At 47.1% G+C, this 20,813-nt stretch overlaps 2 protein-coding genes and 1 pseudogene across 3 annotated transcripts; 1 reads left to right on the top strand and 2 right to left on the bottom strand.

Moving 5' to 3' along the window:
• Positions 1-3,603: 3,603 nt before the first annotated feature.
• Positions 3,604-9,377, bottom strand: LOC100823235 (probable beta-1,3-galactosyltransferase 2). Of its 2 annotated transcripts, XM_003562294.4 has the most exons (11): positions 8,763-9,372; positions 6,565-6,661; positions 6,420-6,475; positions 6,127-6,320; positions 5,846-5,909; positions 5,612-5,684; positions 5,404-5,524; positions 5,232-5,319; positions 5,018-5,143; positions 4,827-4,936; positions 3,604-4,399 (listed from the first exon to the last, which is right to left on the bottom strand). In XM_003562294.4, exons 1-11 carry the CDS (start codon positions 8,900-8,902, stop codon positions 4,251-4,253), a joined length of 1,218 nt encoding a protein of 405 aa, XP_003562342.1. In that variant the 5' UTR covers positions 8,903-9,372; the 3' UTR covers positions 3,604-4,250. The 2 variants fall into 2 exon arrangements, with proteins under 2 accessions (XP_003562342.1, XP_024313577.1); XM_024457809.1 differs by having other exon boundaries at positions 5,232-5,524; positions 8,763-9,377.
• A 5,866-nt stretch (positions 9,378-15,243) lies between these two features.
• On the bottom strand, positions 15,244-17,838 carry LOC112269766 (annotated as a pseudogene).
• LOC100826911 (transcription factor MYB33) lies at positions 17,515-20,770 on the top strand. Its single transcript, XM_014896511.2, has 3 exons — positions 17,515-18,252; positions 18,388-19,129; positions 20,230-20,770. The coding sequence occupies exons 1-3, from the start codon at positions 17,857-17,859 to the stop codon at positions 20,469-20,471; spliced, it is 1,380 nt and encodes a 459-aa protein (XP_014751997.1). The 5' UTR covers positions 17,515-17,856; the 3' UTR covers positions 20,472-20,770.
• Positions 20,771-20,813: the final 43 nt, after the last annotated feature.

Raw genomic sequence — 20,813 nt, 5'->3', positions numbered from 1 at the left:
CGGGCATGCTTCAAGCAAACCCACTAGTCCTCCGCTGCCCTGATCATGTCGACGCAGCGTCCTCCTCCTCGAGCTCGACAAGACAACCTACAGGGATGAGTGGCGGCGGCGGCGCAGGGATCACATCTGGGAGCGCATCCACTGTGGCCCGCTCCAGCTCAGTAAAGGAGTTGATTGCGACGAGGACCGCGGGGGGCTGCACGCGGCGCTCGGTGGCGAGGGGGGGGGGGCAGCCCTCGGTGTGGTGCGCACAGCGGGGGCTGGCCCGGCGGGCGGCGGCAGCGGTGGGTTCCAGCGCACAACAGCGGCTGGGACAGCACGGGGTGTGCGGCGGCGGCATCGCCCGAGGGTAGGTGCGGGGGCAGCGCTCGGCGCGCGCGGCGGCTGCTGGGCCGGGGCAACGCGAGGCGGCCATGAGGGCAGCCGACAGCACGCCAGGAGAACAGCTTCGTGGAGGAGAAGAATGGCGTCGCGTGAGGAGACCGTGGAACGAACGTTCGTTTGTTATTATTTCCATTTAATGTATACAAACGAAACAGTGGGGTGGGTTAATGGGGCCAGTCCAGGAGGCTATGGGCGTCGAGTGGCCCCACTAAATGTGATTATTATTTGTAACTACACGACACGACGCATGCACGCGTTTCTTGTATGCTCAGTATGTGTAGAATGTATAGATTCAGAGTAAATTTCATATTTTACCCCACATGTAAAAACTTTATGACACCTTTTGTACCCACTTTAGCAAAAAATCCCCATGTAGGTATCTCTTTTACCGTATTTGAGGATTTGCCCATGGGGTGAGGGTCCCGCTTGTCAGGTCGACATGGCCCATGACTCCATTGCGCATTCTGACATGGGCCGCATTGAGCATTCTGTCCTTTCAGCGCGCTGGATGATTGTGCTACACCGTCAGTCCGTCACCAGAAAGCTCAACATGAACATGGAGTTCTTCCAAGAGTACCAAGCAACCCCGATGATGATGCCAGTGTGTTAGGCAAGAGGAAAACGTGGTCGGAGAAATTCTGGTTCTTGAGGTGGGTCGATCTCAGTCCCCACGGCAAAGACAATTTGTGCCACGAAGAAGTAAAAATATTACTCACTCTATCCCGAAATAAGTGACTTGAATTTGTATAGACGGAGGGAGTAGATTTTACATGTGAACTTATGCCACTACTTTAATATTTTTAGGATTTTCTATCAAAGATATGCATTTTTATAATTTTGAAATAATTTTAGGTCCTATTAGTTCAGATCTATGGGTCTCTGACACAAGTACCCATTGTTAGTGTGAAATAAATCTCTATTTCTGCTTGCTTATAAAGGCACGAACTTTATCTTTTCTAAAACTACCCAGAAAACGTACACAACTCATTCGCACCTCACCACGGGCCCACTAAACAACATCTAACAACTAATAACAACCTACTAATTTTTTTTCAATTGTGTGTGTTTAGCAATTAATTACTTCCTCCGTTTCATAATTCTTGTATCAAATTTGTCCAAATATGAATATATCTATTTTTTAAAAACGTTTAGATACATGTAATATTTCGACGAGAATTATGGACGAGGGATAGAACTGAAGAATTTCCTGCCTCCGCTCTGCCTCACGCGTGGACGGACTTCCGATTTTTTTACTGCCCGTGCTCGATCAATCTCTACTACGGACTAATTTAAGTCCTTAACCCTAGCCCTCCCGGCGCCACCCTCCATGGCCACCGCCTCCCCGTATTACAAGCGCCGTTGCGGGAAAGCCGCCAAGATGGGATTCGCCTACGCCACTGTCGTTGGGAAGAAATTGACCGAGGGAGAATGAGGTGTCCGTGGGACAAAAGCAAGACGCGAAGACAAAGCTGCTTCATCATCACGATCATGTACGTCGCTGCAATTCTCCAAATCAGTGTTTACAATATTGATCTTCCGGTAGTTCTCTGCATGCTACAAAATTCAAGCATTGTGGATCTATGGCAGATGGTTTCAGAAATATATTCCACCGCAGTTATTTGCAGGTACACTAGCGGAAGCTCTCTCAACATGCGTACTATGATATTCCAGGCAATGCTCAAAATAAAAAAAATTAACGGTAAATCTTCTTCACGGACGTCAGATTTTCTTGACCTCTGGTTCCCTCAAAATGCGTACTATGATATTCCAGGCAATGGTCATTTTTTATGCGCAAGTTATTTGGTGTTGTAACCGAACGTTTTGGTTAGTCTGGTACTTGCAAATATATGTGTTTTTGCATGACAGCTTAATCATTCCATTGTAATTTCATAGACATGAATTCATCATGGGAAAATAATGATCAATGGTTACAAATGATTAGGTTTTCTCTCTCTTATACCGTAAAGATTGTAAGCTTATTTACCTTCAGGTATAAATTGTAAAATGAAATGGTTTAATTGTTTGATTTTTATTTGTGCAAATTCCATTTGTCGTGTCCGAAATTAAGGGCACCGTACAGAGCTGACAAAAAACCAAAGTCATGCTTGGTTGGGACAAAAGGGTTTCGATGTATTAAGATAATATAATTTATTTGTTTGGACAATAGTGACATTTATCTGTTGCAGTGTGCCCAGATCGCATGTTATACGTGCACGTTTGCATCGCTAGACCATGATACCTATAGAAATGGCTCAACATGAAAGCGAAAACGATAATAAAAATCAATTTACTAAAAGAAAAATGAGATTATATTGAGGATGTGCAGTCACGTGCCCACTTACTAGTGCATTCAAACGGTAACAGTGGGGTGGCTTAATGGGCCCGTCCAGGAGGTTATGGGCCTCGAGTGGCGCATGGCTTGTTGGCCTTTCCTTATTTTTTTTTCCTTAGTAGCCTAGATGTGATTTTGGGGCCAGGTGCTTGGGCCAGGCCGCGAGGATATTTCGGCCAACTGAAATGAATCTGGATCAGAGACGCGGGGAAAAGCAGCACTCACCACAGGTCTTCCAATCTGGGAGGCATTGGTCGGGGAGGACGCGTGAGGCCGCGCGGCCGGAGTTACACGATGCAAGCATGTACTCCGTCCGTTTCTAAATATTTGTCGCTGTTTTAGTGCAAACTTGAACTAAAAGAACGACAAATATTTATGAACGGAGCACGGAGTAACAATCATCATCCATGTCGTTCTTGCTCTGATGTCGCCCGTACGTCGCTATATATCGGCGGCCCAATCTCCATGCAGCCTCCCGCACTGCCGGCTCGGCGTCCTCTCCCTCCTTCCTACAGCAGTGGGCAAGGCTGCCGGCCGCTACACGCGAATCCCCCCGCTCGTCGGTGTGTCACCTTCCTGCCTTCCATCAATTGCTCAGAGGAGGCGAGGCGTGCGGTTGGTCGTCACGGACAAGGGGTGGCCGGCCGGCCGGAGCTCTGGGCGAGCGTGCTTGTAGCAGAGGCCTTGGTCGTACAAGTCACGTACGTGGCTAAAATCCCTGATGCGATGGTCGACACTGCACCGTGCCATGATCCGCGCCTCAGCAACCAGTCCGTTTGGACGCAGAGGCATGGATGGGCAGGCGGCAATTGGTGGAAAATCAGGAAGATAAAGTGACACCACGTAAAATACGTCGCCAGCGCCAAAATTAGGACATCATTAGGATGTTGCGATCTTTAGAAGAGTACAGTATTATTGATTGACTGTTCGCCAAAGAAAAACAAGCTAAGCAGAGAGAAAAACATTTACTTCACATTGCTTGATAGTAGCAACCAGTACTAGCGATGATGAGCATTTCCAGGAATGGTGGGGGGAGAGCCCTCTCAATCTCCCTCTCCTTCCAATCTCTCTTCCTCATCAACCCTCTTCACTGCCTTGTCATCTTTAAAGGTTATTTCAGGGACAGAAAATTAATACTCCCTCCTTTCAACAAAAGATGTCTCAACTTTGACTAAATTTGAATTCATCTATACACTAAGTCATGTCTAGATACATTCAAATTTTGACAAATTTAAAACATCCTTTGTTGGACAGAGGTAGTACTACTATTGCTAACCCAACGCACCAAAGAAAAACAAACAAAAAGGCTCCTCCTGTCGGTCATCCTTGTACACTTGAGTGTACAATCATCTCATGATCTTGATATGCCCTCTGAATCGGCCACCAACGAATTGTTTTCTCTCCACTATATCTTGAGATATTCCAATGCTTGGAATGGATGCCCACCCTCTGTTAAAGCATGTGTTGTATATGGACCTTGTGTGCCTTCCTTCTATCAGGATCAGGATTGCAAAAGGTATGGAGATTGGTCAGTTTAGAAGGTTGCATTCCAGATAGCGTTCGCACTCTCCCCGCAGCGCTGATGGACCTCCTTGATCCGATCCGCCGATTTGCAGATCCCACTGCAGCTCCAGTCGAACGAGGCAGCGCACACATTGCCCGCCTGCGTCTTCCATTCACAATCTGCACGATTGTGTCAGCCAAAATTAGCTCAAATGTATCCAAATCTTGACTGAAATGGTTTTAACTCCACGACCGATACTTGTACAGGGAAGGGAGTTAATGATGTCAAGCCAAAACGGTTGTAGTTAATGATGTCAGTTGGCAGTTTGTTTGCAAAGAAGAAGGAAAGATCAGATGTCTAATACGGAGTATATATCTCAGACAACGTTGACAGCCACATGCTTCTGACAGCTGATACCTCACCTACTTACTGAAGTTGACGGACAACCGCTCGAAACTAGGCATTAAGAAAACAACTGCATTCCGAAATAATTGCATACAGGTCAAGTATGCTGTATTGAAAACTACCAACTAGTCGTACGAAAGATGATGCAAATATTTTCAACGGAGACTAGTTGTTCAACGGAGGAGAGTGATCCAAGTGTACCTGGCGGTGTGCCGCAGCACAGCCGACGTTCATCGATGTGCTCGGCATCTACTCCAATGAACCAGGCTCCCAATGATACATCCTCGTTAGCGTATTTGTGAAGAACATGCCTGAAATGTCGCCATCCAATGGATCATGGTCAACGATTGGGTAGCTTGAAAAGGGAACCAATGAATTTACAAATAGCTTACTTGTTGATTGAGATGTAAGAGGCAAGATCCTTGGAGATGGCATACAGTTGACCGGTCGCATGGCGGAAGTACTTGTTTCCCCATTCGCCGAATTTCCAGTACTCAGGCTCATGGTATCTTACACCCCTGCAGCAAATACTTTGGCGTTTCAGCAGCTGTTCCAACTTCAAGAAAGAGCTCTCAAGAAGAGCGTGATGGCACCAAGCAAACTTACTTCTGAGCAAGGACCGGACCGGATTTCATGCACCCGATGTAAACTCGAGGCTTCGAACGATGCCGAGCCAATATGCCTCCAAGAGTTGCTGCAATATTCATGAATCTCTGTATTTCATTACAAGTGAGATTAAAAATTGTATGATGAAGTTGTCGGCAATTGTTAAACGCACCTATATTGACGTGTACGTCGTCATCCACCTTAACGTAGTAGTCTGCATCCCACGTTGACACTGCTGTGGAGAAGTATGATTTGGTCTTTGCGGCAAGTTCAAGGTACCCTTCTACATGGTCCTGCATGAGTGACCCCAAAATATTTCAGTTCTAATCATACAGATAAACATATTATCAAAACTGTACTGTGCTTACAAAGGAAATTACCAGCCTCAAGAAGTCACCATGTTTTCTATCCTCTGCGTCAATTGCTCTATCAAGTATGCCACCAGATGTTGCACTGTGGAATATGCCAAATTACAAGTTTTAGATTTCAGCAATCTGAAGTTATAGAAGTATTGATGGCTAAACCACAAAATGGTAAATTGGCAACTCTAATATTATATTGTCCTTAAATTATATTACAAGGTAATTAATAATACACATGTTTGATGAAGTAACCTATGCCCGATGATGAAACGAATGATAATGCCCTTCTCTTCCTCCATCTTCCTTCTTTTCTCGCCTATAGAAAACAACATAAAAAAGGTCAGAGAACAAAGTTTATTCTGAGGCCTTCGTAAAAATTATATATATATATAAAATGTCGGACTGAAATCATGCCGTTTTGATAGTTTAATTTTTTTTTTTAAGTTTATACCGAGGCCGGGAAGCACTGGAATTTTTGTCGCGAAACAAAGGAAATAATAATTGGAATCTGAAGGAACAAGAAATTGCAAAACCTTGAGGCATCCATGTCGCACGAACTGAGTCTCGTCGTTTCCGACTGCTGAATGCAGTGTTGATGCCAATGACCATAAAATACTTCCTTTTCCCTGTTGATTCCGACAGTGGTGCGCCGTTGAGCATGGAATCCTGTGTCGCCTTCGCCGAGGCTAACTCCATTTCTAAGTTTGATATTGTTTTATCCAATGTCCTGATAACAAACAGTGTATTGTAAGGCTATGCACAGTGTGAAGTAAATCCCCAACAACACTTGTTTGGTTGCTACTGATGGAACACTTTGTCTACTTACTGTATAGCATCCTGAGTTTTTGGGACCTCTCCCACAACATTTATTCGCTCGACAATCTGTAGTATATTCAGAAATATTTGAGGAATTTATTGTCAGAACAAGAAAACGAAAATCGGTAATCTGAGACGAGCAGAGGGCTTCTTACACTTTTTTGAGCACAATCACCAGAGACGAGATTCATTTTGTCCACTTGTAGCGCTGACCTCCTAATGATTTCCTTGGGTTCTGGCAAGGTCCACATCCTGCATCAATGGGAAAGCTTTTTCGTTACGCATTTGGGTACTCAAGGGCTCAAGTCGGCAATGCAAAACTACAGCACGGGTTTACAAGTGTCATAGGAGCTATTTTCAACTCGCTCTCACGGCTTCAGCTGGAAATCCGGGATTTTGGAGCCATTAACCAGGCCCTCGTCTCTCTCCTCCCCAGGAAGGCTGATGCAATTGATGTGCCTGATATAAGGCTCATTAGCCTAATTCACAGCGTGCCGAAACTCATGGCAATTGCACGATGCTCAAACATTACGATGACATTTGACACGGTGGATTCAGCTTTCCTATCTGGGTCTGAAATCCTATAACTCATTTTAGATTTCAAAAAACAACAACATTTTTGGTTGCCACGGGAGTGGACGGAGGAATTCCATCGAATGGTTACCATGCCAAAATCCAATCCTGCTACTCAGCCATATGGCAGCCAAACATGGCTTTTGAATTTGGATTTCAAATTCAACCAATTGAAATCATGTCAAAAGTTTGATTTCATATTATTTCTACCAAATGAATGAGGTGTGACAAATGAGCTCATAGAGTTCCTCTGTGGACTTGGCTTTTCGTGAGCATTGGAGGGCGTGGATTCATAGCCTAGTACAGAACGTGATCTACAACAGAAGGGGTTGCGACCCCTCTCGCTGATTCTTTTGTCCTTGCAATGGACAACCTCAACTTTATTCCGGATCGGGCAATCAACGTACCCACCTAGCTCGTTTTGTCCTTACGATGAACTCATCTATGATGTCGCTAAGACTTTGTGGTGTGGCTAGGGAAAGCAATGAGGAAAGACATGGCTTGTGGCCGACTGGCGTGGGATGGGGCTTTGATCGTCGAAAAGCCTCAGAGGGTAGAGGGTTGAACTACAGTGTCTTATTGGTTTCGGATTGACACCAACGACTTCGGTTCAAACTCTGGATTGGCACCAACGACTTCGGTTCAAACTCTTGTACGTACATCCCAAATTTGAAATCGACATCATCCAAACCAGCTACAAAGTAAGGCGACTAAGTTATTCCAATGATTATTTATCCCAGGGGCGAACTGGGGGTGGGGTGCTCGTTCTAAAACCTGCAGTGGCTGAACTGTTTAAACTATATCCATCGCAGATGCAGATGTCAGGATAACCTTTCATATTTAAAAAAAAAACTATAATCAAAACTGTCAAGTGCATAAACTTCAGTGTGCTTGCCTCTGGTAACGAGACTCCTCCCGTTGCCCGGGGTTCCTGTTTTTTTTTTATACGGTCAAACTACCGAAAAAAAATCATTTTTACATTTATGAATCGAGGCTCGTGGTGTGGGGCCGGGAAAACTGAAGCGCGAGTTTAAAGAAACAGGGTCACACTCTGTTGTCGGCGACGGGTGGGACGTTCTTCTATCAGATGGCTGGACGGGTAGTTCACGTTTAATGGCCCTCTGTTACCTGCCTGCGATGCAAGATCATCCGAGCATCCACATCCACATCCACCAGTAAAGTACACCCACGGTACAGGCGCCCAGAATTCCACAATCAGCACACGAGCAAACCTCGGGACTTCAATTCACGAGACTTCCATTTCCCCTCTCTATCTATCTACCTCTCGAGTAGTACGCTACAGCAACAGTCATGGCGCACAGAGAGAAGTACGCCAGCTATGGGAGGCTGGTACTCCATTGACTAAAAAGGAGTGTGAGCAGAAGAATGCAAGAAGCCTACAGGATTCAGAGGTTTGGCTAGAATGGGAAGGAGAAGAAGCTCTGAATCGTGTTAGATCAGAGAAAGGGAGATTGGTCGTCGGCAGTTTCCAAGGTCCAAGAGACAGTCTGAATAGGCCGGAGCTGCGTAGTACCAGAGGCAAATCGTATACATGAACAACTGGAGCTTAAGAACTTAACAAGGCAACTAGACAAAACAAAGAATATGCATGTCCAACAAGAAAGAATTGAACGACCGACGCAGAAAAGTCAGACGATCAAGCTGAACGAACCATCGAAATGAATAAACAACAAACTAGGATTGCCTCAAGGGAAAAAAAAACAGTAGAAGCAACGACAGCACGAAGAAGAAGAAGAAGTAGCAGCAGGACGACGTGCACCTGTTGGTGAAGATGAGGCCTATGCAGAAGCTGCCGATGCAGAGGATGAAGGTCCATTTCCTGGAGATGGTGCCCCTGAACAGCAGCTCATCCCCTCCGACGCCCAGCCCCGCTGCTCCCCTGCTCTTGTTAAAGCTCATCTTCTCTCCCTCTCCCTCTCCTCCTCCGGGACACAATTAGCCAGGCTCAGCTTACCCGAGGCTCAGGGGCCCTATGGCTTTGCTCCCGGAAACCTCATGATCAACTCCAAACCCGGCATCAAGAAATTAATGGTCCCTGCCTCCTCCTGCTCTCACTTTTGTGAAGCGTAAGTCTCTAGTACCTTGCTTCTCGCTCTAGATTCCTCGGTTCCTTGATTCCCCTCCCCACTCTGGTTGGTTGGTGCCTTTGAAGTGACGGGGAAGAACCGATCGAAGGAGGAGGAGAAAAGACGCACCAACTGCGCGCGTGCTGTAGCTTGTGATGCGTGTGGGTGAGCCAGAGAGCAGCAGAGCAGAGCAGAGTGGAGTCCGGAGGAGGGAAAGGGATCTCGGTTCTGGGTGGTGGTGCCTCCCGTCGAAACTTATATTTCGCTGCAGTGTTTGCTTTGGGGCACTTGTGCTGGTTTCGGCCTAATTTGGTGCTTCTGTTGGTTTAAACTGTGTTCCTGTAGGGAGTTTATTGTACTACTACTGTCACTGGCATGACATCACTAATGGGGTGCAGTTGTGGTAAAGGGATTTGAACTGGTGGGCAGGAATGGCGAGTTTGCCCCTCTTTGGTCAAGTCAACGCCCGATCTTGATGTTAATTTCGCCTGCATTTTATACGTCTGGGTGCTATCTTCAAGGAGAACTCTCTAATTAGGACGTGTAGACCTGTGATCAGTTGTTAGAATTGTAATTAGGATTTGTGGACCTGGAGTAGATTTTTTACTTCATGTGAGACATTATCTGTAACCCGGTTATCATATTGGGACGCATCGTGCCATATACTTATGTTAGCAAGCACAGTATTATTGCTAGTGCGGGTACAGCCAGTCACTATGAACAGCTATGTTTTTCACGTGGAATGTTGGGTAGTTCCAAAAGTAGCGATACCGTTGTCTATCCCCTGACTTTTCTTTCCATCGGAGCAAGGGATCTGGAGTACCTTCTTCACCACCCCTCAAAAAATTATAATTCTTTTTTGGCGGATAAAAAAAATTCGCCACAAAGCAAAAAAAGAAAAAACAGTTAGCTAGAGCTAATGTTGAATCCCAACGTTCAGTTTTTTTATTCCCTCGGTACTACTAGTTTATTTCCCCTGTTCTTCAGCAATTTATCAGGAATAATATACTGCTGCAACAAATAATAGACTAGATTTCTGTAAATAATTATGGATGATCAAATGCGAGAAATAAATAAAACCCCAAATTTTACAAGACAGCGGGGTGGAACATGGAACATTGGAATTAATGTATTGGGCAATAAGTTGCTTGCGCATGGTCATGTGGGCAAAAGAGCGAATCCAGGTTGGGCTGAGCCCAAAGTCCTCGGCACACCTCATGCCAGTCATGTGCGCTAGGGGCCAATCATTTGGTGGATCATTGTCTAGCCATTCTTGGTTTCTAGATCCAATGTCTACATTTTATTCTTCAACTTGCGCTTCTAAACATGTATTCTAGTATTAACTTTGACAAAAATAGCCGTGCATATCCGCATAAAATGCTCTATGGACAAGAAGAATAAGAAGAGCTAGACGTAGGACTGAGAGATAGGAGGAGGGGAGAGGGGCCAGCCGGTGGCGGGGGCACAAAATGTTTGGTACTTGGACAGATCACTGAAGAAGAAGAAATATTATGTCAAAAAATCCTTCAATGTTTGGAGCCCGGCCGATTGATTCTAACTATAGGGCTCATCTGTGTATCTGTCAGGCAGATATATTGTTGTTATCACAGGTTGCATCTTCCATGTCGGTCGATTAAAATAGGGATTCGACAGGCTTAAAGTTAACTTTTGTGAGGAAGATCCACTATAAAGAGTATACATAGGCGCATAGTCAGTCGGTCAATTTTACTGAGCACAGGACTTGTTTAAATTTTGTGGAACCCAGACTAAAAAGAATGCTTAGAGAGAAATAAAGAAAACGTTCCCATGTCGCAACCACGTGCATGAAACACAACTCAGTCACATGTAGCGAGGCGATCGCTAGTGCTCTGGCCCCGAAGTGTGCGCTTAATCGCAAGATACAAAACAGTTGGTGTCGTTTCTGTACCATGCCGACATGAGCTACCTACTGGGCTCAAGGATACGTCATTGGATCTCGTACTTTTCCCTTGGGAAACTGGAGAACGGATAACAATAGTTATAGTGGTGCATCTGCCATATGCTGTATAGGACATGCTGACATGCATACAGAGATTAAATCACATCCTTTTTATTTGTCCCCCCCTCAGTTATCCTCTTTTTCCTCAGTTAGCTCTTGGCAATTAGTAGTAATGACGAGCTAAGATTTATTTTGTTCGAAAAAAGGATGTTCTCCTCTCCGGTCTCGCACACAGCCAAATGACGAGTTAAGATACGAGAGAATTCTGCGGTTGTCCAGACCGTGGTGGACTGTGAACAACGGATTGGCTAAGGACGCGACTCGGTGTTATGGATGTGGTGCGACGTTTTGATCGGCCGGAATTCCCCAGTGGCTGGAGAAGCAGGCGGCGGCTGCGCGTGCAAGACAACCAGAGTTACAGCAACGAAGCAGGGAGGGGATCGAGATAGCAAAGAAGGGAAGTGGGCTAGGGAGGGGATGGGCCAGACATGCTAGGGTGAGTTGGGCTTCGGAAGTGGTGAGAAGATAGGACCACAGGAGGAGATGGGCCAAAGCAGGATATCAGCCCAAATCTGTTAAGGAGAAACAAAAGATAAGGGCCACTTACATAGGCATGAGGTACAAGAAGAAGAAGAGAGGTGCGAATGAAGATGGGCCGGTGGGATTTGGCCCAAGCAGCTCAGAAGACCATATCTGTAGTTGGTAATCTTGTCCATCAGGAGCATAGGATTTATGCAACAGTTAGTGTATTACCAGACCAGTTGTTAGTTTTGTTAAGTTAGTTTCTCAAAATTGTTAGGACTAATTAACCTTGCTCTTTGACCCATGAATTGGCTCGACCAAGCAACTTGCAAGGTCGTGACTAATTAACCTTGCTCTATGACCCATGAATTTTTGAATCATTTATCTCACTTCCTGCAACGAGCAGGGACTTTGCCTCCTCGACCATGCTAGAGTACCTCGTGATATCTCCACGAGTAGCTGAAATCATTCTCACCCCCATGGTTGGAGTAGTTTACAAGATCACTAGCATCACAGCCCACTAAAGACCGAGGCGATGCCCTCCATGCAGGTTGATAACTTTGCCTCTGGAGTTAGTTCTACTTTTACAGGATCCATTATCATATTCATACATCTGTATAAACAAATACGCAGGCATGCGGTTTTCCATGATTTAATTTCGCCAATGTTTTCTTTAGGGAAAGCCATCATGGCGAGTAAACTTAGACTGGGGTGGTCTAATTTTCGCCAATGGTTAGTCTAACCACTAAAACTATATGATCTTTTTCAAGGCCCGTTTGATTCTGAGGGATCGAGGGCAAAGTTCATACTATCTCCAAAGAAGGTCGAAGTATTTTACTCGCATGATCAATAAAAGGGTGACTAGCATCACTTCGCAAGGTCATGGTTATTGAATTGATACACGGTCTTAGGCTGTAGATATTGGATGATCAAGCCTGCAACCATTTTAATTAATAGTACCTTGGTCGAGTGTCAAACTTGGCACCTCCTGGTTCCATACCATATTACATTGATGCACCAAACCAATCCACTCAATACTAAAATGTTACGGAGTGATGCTCCGAATTTAATATAGACCGTTTATTTCTCTTAATCCAATGGTCAGTATAATATGGTACTCCAATGTTAATCTGACGGAGTACTAAGTCAAGAAGCAACGGAGTACCTTGAATCGCAGGGTAAAATCGTAATAATCGAGGATAGTTTGGTGCTTAGTGCTCATAAACAAAACCGGATCTTAGTTTGCAATTAAAAAAGAAGACAAATTAAAAGATTCGTGCTCGTTTCTTTGATCCACCACAACCGGCGCTGGACGAAGCTGCCGGCGTGCCACGCCGGCGGAGCTGACTATCCCGGTAGCGCCACGTAATCAGTCTTCCATCGCCGTCTCAATGCCTGTCCGCCGCCTCCGCGACACCGGTGACACACAGTTCAGGATCATTCCCACGCGGACGGCGGACCGCCACCATTGGAGCACCCTCCTGCGCCGCGGCCACCAACTGCAGGCTACCTTTGCTGATGCCTGATGCCCAACCAGCACAGCCACAACGAAACAGAAGAAAGAGACGAAGAGAGAAGAAGACTGCCAGATGCCTCGCCAATTCTCCATGATCATCACTACGTGCGTGCGTGTATCACTGCTGGTCTGCTGCAGTGGTCCGGTACTCCGGTCAGAGCCCGGCTGATCCAAACTCGCTTTGGAAGGTGCGATCGTGCGTGATTGGACCCCCGCGCCGTCCGCCGCCGGAGCAGACGAAGAGACGGAGGAGCGACCGGAGCGGCACCTCCGGAAGAGAAATGGTCGCCGCCGCTGCTCGACGCGTCCGCGCCGGCCGTGCGGACGAAGATGAAGAGGCAGCCGGCTTTCGAGCAGCAGCAGCAGCACCAGCAAGTGCTCGAGGCGGTTGACGAGAAGATAAAGGGAGGGGCGCCGGAGCAGCTACAGAGACCCGGCCAGAAGCAGACAGATAGAGATCAAGCGGAGGAGAAATCGATCGGAATTTTTTCCCTAGCTTCTTTTACGGCAGTAACCAATGAATCCGGGCATACTTCCTTTCTGGGATAACAGTACCTTTAATAAATGTCTAATTCAGATTTGTTTGGTACTCCATTCTTTGATTTTGGAGTACTAGGTTACAGTAAAAATATATATTCAACAATGGTAGCGTCATCGATTTGAATGTGGCCCAATAATGTAATAATGATGTTATTTTACTTCTGAATTCTATTGGAGCACCTCCTGGATAATCTGAATCGATTTGTGCATGCATTCACATGGAATACACCTTCACTTAGTACTCCGAAGGTTACCTTCAGTCGTAGACTGTTGGATCCAACCAACTCTCTTCCCCCCGCTCCCCCCGGGCGGTAGGGCCACCTTTAACCTCCACTCTGCTAAAAATGGAAAGAGAGAATGCAACATAACTTTAGAAAACATAATTGATTTGTTTATTTCAAATAACATGTGACAATTTAATCAAAATAAAGATAGGACATACTTGTGATGTAACCGTCCAATATGTGGAAGAACTTAATTAGTTAGTATTTTTTTAATGGTCTATGTGCAGTGTGTCTTGATTGGCAATGGGCTCGTCATGAGACTTTATGGTCACTGACAGGTGGGGCCGGGTCCACATGTCAATGACTGTAAAGTCACCGACTTTAAGTCAGGGGATCTCTCTCCTGTCATCCGCACCTGCTAACCATCTCGCTCTCCTCCGAAAACTCTATTTTACCGGGCCCGGATCTACCGGAGTCAAATCGCCCGTTGGTTTGCTCGTCCGAGATTCGTGCATCTGTTTTCAGGTTCCGTGGATTTTGTTGTGCATATCCAGAAGTGGGTCCGGCGGCAGCGTGCGGCAGGCAGGCAGGCAGGGTCACAGGGAGCACGCACGTTGGGGAAGGCAATGATACACTAACACATTTTAAATTTTGTACAAATTTTTTGAGGCTCCAAACGAACTCAAAATTTGGTTAAATTTTGAGAATTTGTCTAAGATGGTGTTTTCCACCTACAAAAAAAAATTCAAAAAGTTTTGAGAAAGTTCAAAATCTCGTCCGATCTCCACCGATACTAGTACTGCGCTGACATGTTTTGATAGTTGTACAAATTTTTTGGTTGTCCAAATGGACTCAGAATTTGATGAAAATTTGATGGTTGGTTTAAGATGGTGTTTCCGACCTACAGAAAAAGTTTCAAAAAATTTGGAGCAAATTCAAAATGAAAATTTCGTTGAAACAGTAGTGTTGCAAGGATTGCCGATAGAAACATTGGTGTCTCAACGAAACTTACCAATACAATTTCAATCAGATAAGAATGCCGATAGAAATGGGGTATCAATGAAACTTTCTTATAAATTCCAATCACATAAGAATGTCGTTTGGAACATTAGTGTTTCGAGGAAAGCTTTAGAAAATTAGAGCTAGTTCGAAATGAAACTTTCATTGAAACATTAGTGTCGCAAGGATTGCCGATTGAAACCTCGGTGTCTCAATGAAATTTTCTTACACAATTTCAATCACATAAGAATAATTGAAACATTAGTGTTTTAATGGAAGTTTAAAAAACTTGGAGCAAGTTCGCAATGAAACTTTCATTAAAACATTAGTGTCGCAAGGATTGCGGATTGAAACATTGGTATACTAACTACGTTCCTAGATGTACTTGTTGTTGCTCATCGTTTGAGTTTTGTCATGGCGGCGGCAGCCTGGAGACGGACAACTGGCTCCACGTGTGTATCACCAAAGCCGACCATCGGCGATGGGAGGTCCCCAGGGATATCATCCCGCGTCCGTCGCCCAAGGAAGTGTTGCTCGACTCGCCGGGCAACAAGGCCGCCTTGCCGAGCAAGAGCAGCCTGGTCCTCTCCAAAGCGTCGTCGGATCTCATCTTCACCGTTCATCCTAGCCCGTTCTGCTTCACCGTCTCCCGCCGCTCCACGGGCGACGTCGTCCTCGTCTTCAAGGACCGGTATGCAGCACATAGATCGAGTGTTTGCAATGTCCAGCCGATCCAGCCAAGTGATGATGGGCATATGCAATATGACCGATGCAGGTACTTGGAGGTGACGTCGGCGCTGCCAGGGAGCCGGGCATCCCTGTACTATACGGGCTGGGCGAGCAGACGAAGCAGACGTTTCGGCTCAGGCACAACGACACGTTCACGCTCTGGAACGAGGACTTGGGGAGGTCGGACCAACTGGACCTCAACCTCTAAGGCTCGCACCCGTTCTGCATGGGCGTGCGCTCTGCGTCCCCCCATGGCCATGACGGAGCCGGCGCCGCGCACGGCGTGCTCCTCCTGAACAGCAACTGGATGGACATACTGTACGGCGGCTCCCAGATCACTTACAAGGTGGCGTCCTCGACTTCTACTTCTTCGCCGGCCCCTCAACACTCAGCAGTCGTTGACCGGTATAAAGTTAGTCATCGCTACTATTTCGTGTAATCGCGTGTGTCGGTTAGACCATCTGCTTTACCGTTTTCGGAACCCCAACTTATCGTCTCGTTGAGACATTGGTTTGATACAGTATACTCGTAATTTCAGATTGCATCTGCTATTTATCTTATTCTTGCATGTTTTTCAATTGCTCACAGGAACAGAGACCTTTGTGGTCAGGTCGATCGTACCCCCGCGTGATCAATAACCCTTTGGAGTTGGTGTATCGATTGCTAAGGCGCAGACTTCTAGGCCGTAGTCGGATCATCAACGTCACCTCCTATCCAAACCGAAGAGTTATCAATGTAATCGAAAGATCGGACCACCCGACCCACGTCAGGATTGGTCTAAACGTTTGGTTTTTGGCACAGGAGTTCAGTCCTCGGTTAATATGCCCACCCGGAGGCCGGAGTGCTCAAGTAGCTAGAGGGCATGCGGAAGGTTTATGATGGTATATACAAATAGTATACTTTTCAAGACGAGGTGCGCTGCCATTTTTCAGATGTAGGATAACAAGCCACGAGATGGGCCGTGCTTTTCTTTCTCGACTAAGATGGCCGCGGTCACCGGTTTTCCTGTTGCCACCCAAGAAAAGTAGCCTACAAAAAAAAGTAGAGCAATTGGAAGGCCCAACAAAGAAAAGCAAGCCCATGTGTCATTGACCTGTTTGGGCCGGAAACACATAGGGATACAGAAGACATCTCCCTCCCACGAGGCCACGGCCTCTCGCGGTCTCACTCCATGAGAACGAAAAGGCTACTGGTAGTAACGTTCTGGTTCGCTCAAAAAAAAAGTAGTAACGTTCTGAAAAAAGAAGCAGCTACGAGTAGTAACATTCCCTAAAAGCAAAGAAGCTAGTACGGTAACACATTACAGTCTTAACGCAAAACGGAAAGGTTTGCAAGGTGACCACCCTCTAAGATATTTCGGACAACTGAGATCGAGCAAAACTAACTTTATTTATTTCTAAGTGCTAATTTTGAATGGTGGCACTAGTACCATGCAGTAGCTCGTGAGGAATTGCATTACGTGCCGTGCTGGCGTCCCAAAAGTTCCATTTTCCTCTTTTTCTCTCGGAGCTCATAAAACCGTGTAGCACTGCATTACTTCATGAGTTATGGTCTTATGCGGCGGTGTCTGTCCCCACAATTTCCACTCCAGTTTTCTCTTACAGCACATAGGATGCATCGAAGCGGCCAAATGACACGCGGGTTGTTCTCCACTTGGTGGGGTCCGAAAAGCTCAGATGATTTCCGCACGTTTTCGATCGGTTACAAGGATTGCAGAGCGCATGAAAATTTATTTCTTACCCGAGATTGTTTCCCCCAATCACTGACCACGCCCTTTCTTTCTGCCATCCCTGCTCGTGCGGCACATCATGTAAACTATTCTCTCCCGATCATTCCCCCGAAGCTCTCTAGCTAGCGCCCCACGCAGTAGCTAGCTAGTACTACACTATACATCCCTCTCGTTGGCTCTTGTCTATCATCTCCCAGTTCCTCCCACATACACCAAACGCGAGCATATATAGCACCAAAACTTCAAGCATCAGATGCTTCAGTCTGTCTAGTCCATAAATAGCCCTTTTAGAGAAGAGAACCAAACAAAAAGGGAGCACCAACCCAAACGGAAAAGAGACAGCCAAATACCCCCTGTCCTCGATCCTCACTCACTCACCTGCAAAAACCACTTCCAGGCCACAGGAACCAGAAAACCCCCGTTTCCCCCCTCCAGTTTTAGCAACCTTGGGTTCTCTTATATCTCCCCTAGCTTGCACCGTTTCCTTCACCTCCAGTCCCTGCCACCTCCCCCAAACTAGCCTACTCTCCATCCTTCTCTGCCGCCGCCCATGCCTATGGATCAAGGTAAGTCGTCCGACATGGTCGCGGCGCCGGCATCGCCGGAGGAGGAGAACGCGGCGGCAACTGGGGACAGCAGCGATGAAGAGGCGCCGCAGAATCAGATGGACAACGAGCAGGCCCCGGCGGCAGCGCTGAAGAAAGGGCCGTGGACGGCGGCGGAGGACACCATGCTGATGAACCACGTGCTGCAGCACGGCGAGGGCAACTGGAACGCCGTGCAGCGCATGAGCGGGCTGCTGCGCTGCGGCAAGAGCTGCCGCCTGCGCTGGACGAACCACCTCCGCCCCAACCTCAAGAAGGGCTCCTTCTCTCCCCAGGAGGAGCTCCTCATCGCCCAGCTCCACGCCCAGCTCGGCAACAAGTGGGCGCGCATGGCCTCCCATGTAAGTAACTTCATCGAAATTCTCCTCCTATTTCCCCTATTACATCCAAGCTGTTCTTTTAAATCTCGATTTATGTATGGCAATTTGGTGGTTCTTGATGTCGACGTTCCTTGTTAATTAATTTTATCTGCATAGCTGCCGGGAAGGACCGACAACGAGATCAAGAACTACTGGAACACCAGGTGCAAGCGGAGGCAGCGTGCCGGGCTGCCGGTGTACCCTCCGGAGGTGCAGCTCCAGCTTGCCACCGCCGCCAAGCGCTGCCGCTACGACGACTTCTCCGGCCCGCTGTCGTCGTCGTCCCCACAGGAATCGGGCAGCAGCGGCAATGTCCTGTCCCTGGGTCTGGGCGCCCCCGATGCAGCAGCAGGGTCGTACACCAGCGCTCGCCCGGCGGCGCTCGACCTGGCCATGGGGACCAGGCCCGTGCAGTTCCTTAATGCCCCGACGATGCCGTTCTCGGCGCCGTCCACCCCATGGTCTACAACGCCGCCGTTCCAGCGGAACGCACGCTACCTCAAGCTGTCGTCGGCGCCCGTCTCGCCGACCGGGGCGCCGCCGGTGCACCCGGTCACCCCGGAGCTGTCGTTGGGCGGCTTGCCCGGCACCGCTCGATTCCCTCCTCTCTCGCCGGTCCCGGGCGCGGCGAGAGTGGAGCTCCCTTCAAGCCAATTGCGCCCAGCGATGCAGCAGCCGACCCCTGCCCCAGGCGGCCAACAAGCTGCCAGTGCCACCGCTGGGGTTCCGCAGTATCAGCAGAACGGGACGAGCTACGAGGAGATACTGCAGGGGCTGAATGACGCCATCAAGCCGCCGGAGAATGGAAGCTCCGTCGACGCCAACGGCCAGCAGCAGGAGGAGGCCGACGGTGTCAGTGGTGAGTAGTGCATGCCGTGCGTGAAGCATTTTCCTCACATTTTCTTTTTCAATTAATTCCGTGGATGCATCCCAACTTTAAAGTTGTTTCTTTGTTGTAGAAGAGAACAAAATGGCCACCAGCAACTCATGATTATGATGTGAACCGATAGATTAGTACATGAACCTTTTTGCTCGTGCTTCCAAAATCTCCAATTGTTTTTATCTGGCTAGCTAAATTTCTGCCTTCTTCTTGAAAAGCAAAACAAGATTAGCTAGTTTCGTACACGAGAGTTTATTCTATAGCTTTTGTCAACTTGCTGTGTACAGTACGTCCTAATTAATTAGTGTGTGTGTGGGGTGTGTGGGGGGGGGGGGGGGGGTGTTCCAGTAAAAAAAGAAAAAATGAATTTCTACTGTATATATGTATGAGCAGCAGTGAGGCAAAATCTGAAGGATTGTCAGTAGTGTTTGGAATCTTCTATCGTTCTCCTTTTCATAGTTTTAAGGTTGGTACGCTCGTACTGCAGTCTGTCAGGTACGTACAAGCTACAGAGGCAGGATCTCTGATGTCCTTGCAAGACAGTGACTGCTTTCGATCTTGCTCCATGATTACTTTTCCTTATCTTGCCAAGTACTTTAAAATGCCTTTGTTTCCCTTTCCTCTTTTTCTCTCCCCCTCACTCCCTCCCTATGCACCGCTTTCCTATACACATACCTAATCTATTCTGCTGCCAATTCATGTTTCCGTTTTGCTCTTTCATGATTGCTCGTTACCTCCCGTAGCAACACGTCATGTTCCTTTCATTGCAATTCCGAAATTAAACATAGCCAATACATGTAAACGTGATCATATCTAGCACTACTTTTAGGAGATTTACTAGCCACGCTCATGATCTTGCTAGCCTGCTAGTGTGGAACCGAATCAAATGGGAAATAATTTTAAATACCCCCCATCTTCCAATTCCAACAAGAACGGAATAATTTATGAAAGTCCATGGAAACATCAACACAAATGTTTGTTTACAGAATTTTATTTGAACATTTTTTCTTCCGAATTGATGGCATTATGTTAGCTAGAAATGTTGGATCATGACTTGCTGTTCTAATCTTCAATTGCAGGCGGCAACAATGGATCGGTGGACGCGCTGAAACATGACTTGGACACACTGTTCGGCTTCGCCGTGATGACACCGGCGACGCCGTTCCCCACGGCGGAGCCAGACGCGCTGGACGTCGTTGCAGCTAACAACTCCGGCTGGATCTCGCAGCACAGCAGTGACGAGCAGGACAACTCCATCATCGACCAGGACTGGGGCCTCGACGGCACTTTCCAGTGGAACAGCATGTCCCGCATCTGCTGATTAGAGCCGTGCGAGGATCGAATCGATGCAGCAGCAGCTAGCCACCTCTGTCAGATCAGAATCAGGACTCAAGGCGTTTTTCCATGATTCTGAAAAAGCAGCAGTTAAGAGTTAAGACCAGTGTTTTGTCCACCTTTCGTAATGTCTTTGAAAGTACTTACCTTCTGTTCAGGCACATCGATCAAATTTCGATGTTCCTTCCCCCTGGCTTCCGTCTGGTGATGATGACTCTATCTGAGCCGTACAGTCGAATTGAAATTTGCAAACCATCTAGTACCTTTGCCTGTCTTGTTGATCAATTTCCTGGCCGTGATCGTTGACTGCGGTCTTCTTTCAAGTTTC

Source organism: Brachypodium distachyon, chromosome 1 (assembly GCF_000005505.3).
Source record: "Brachypodium distachyon strain Bd21 chromosome 1, Brachypodium_distachyon_v3.0, whole genome shotgun sequence".
Lineage (NCBI taxonomy): Eukaryota > Viridiplantae > Streptophyta > Magnoliopsida > Poales > Poaceae > Brachypodium > Brachypodium distachyon.
This window is presented reverse-complemented; position numbering and strand designations above follow the sequence as displayed.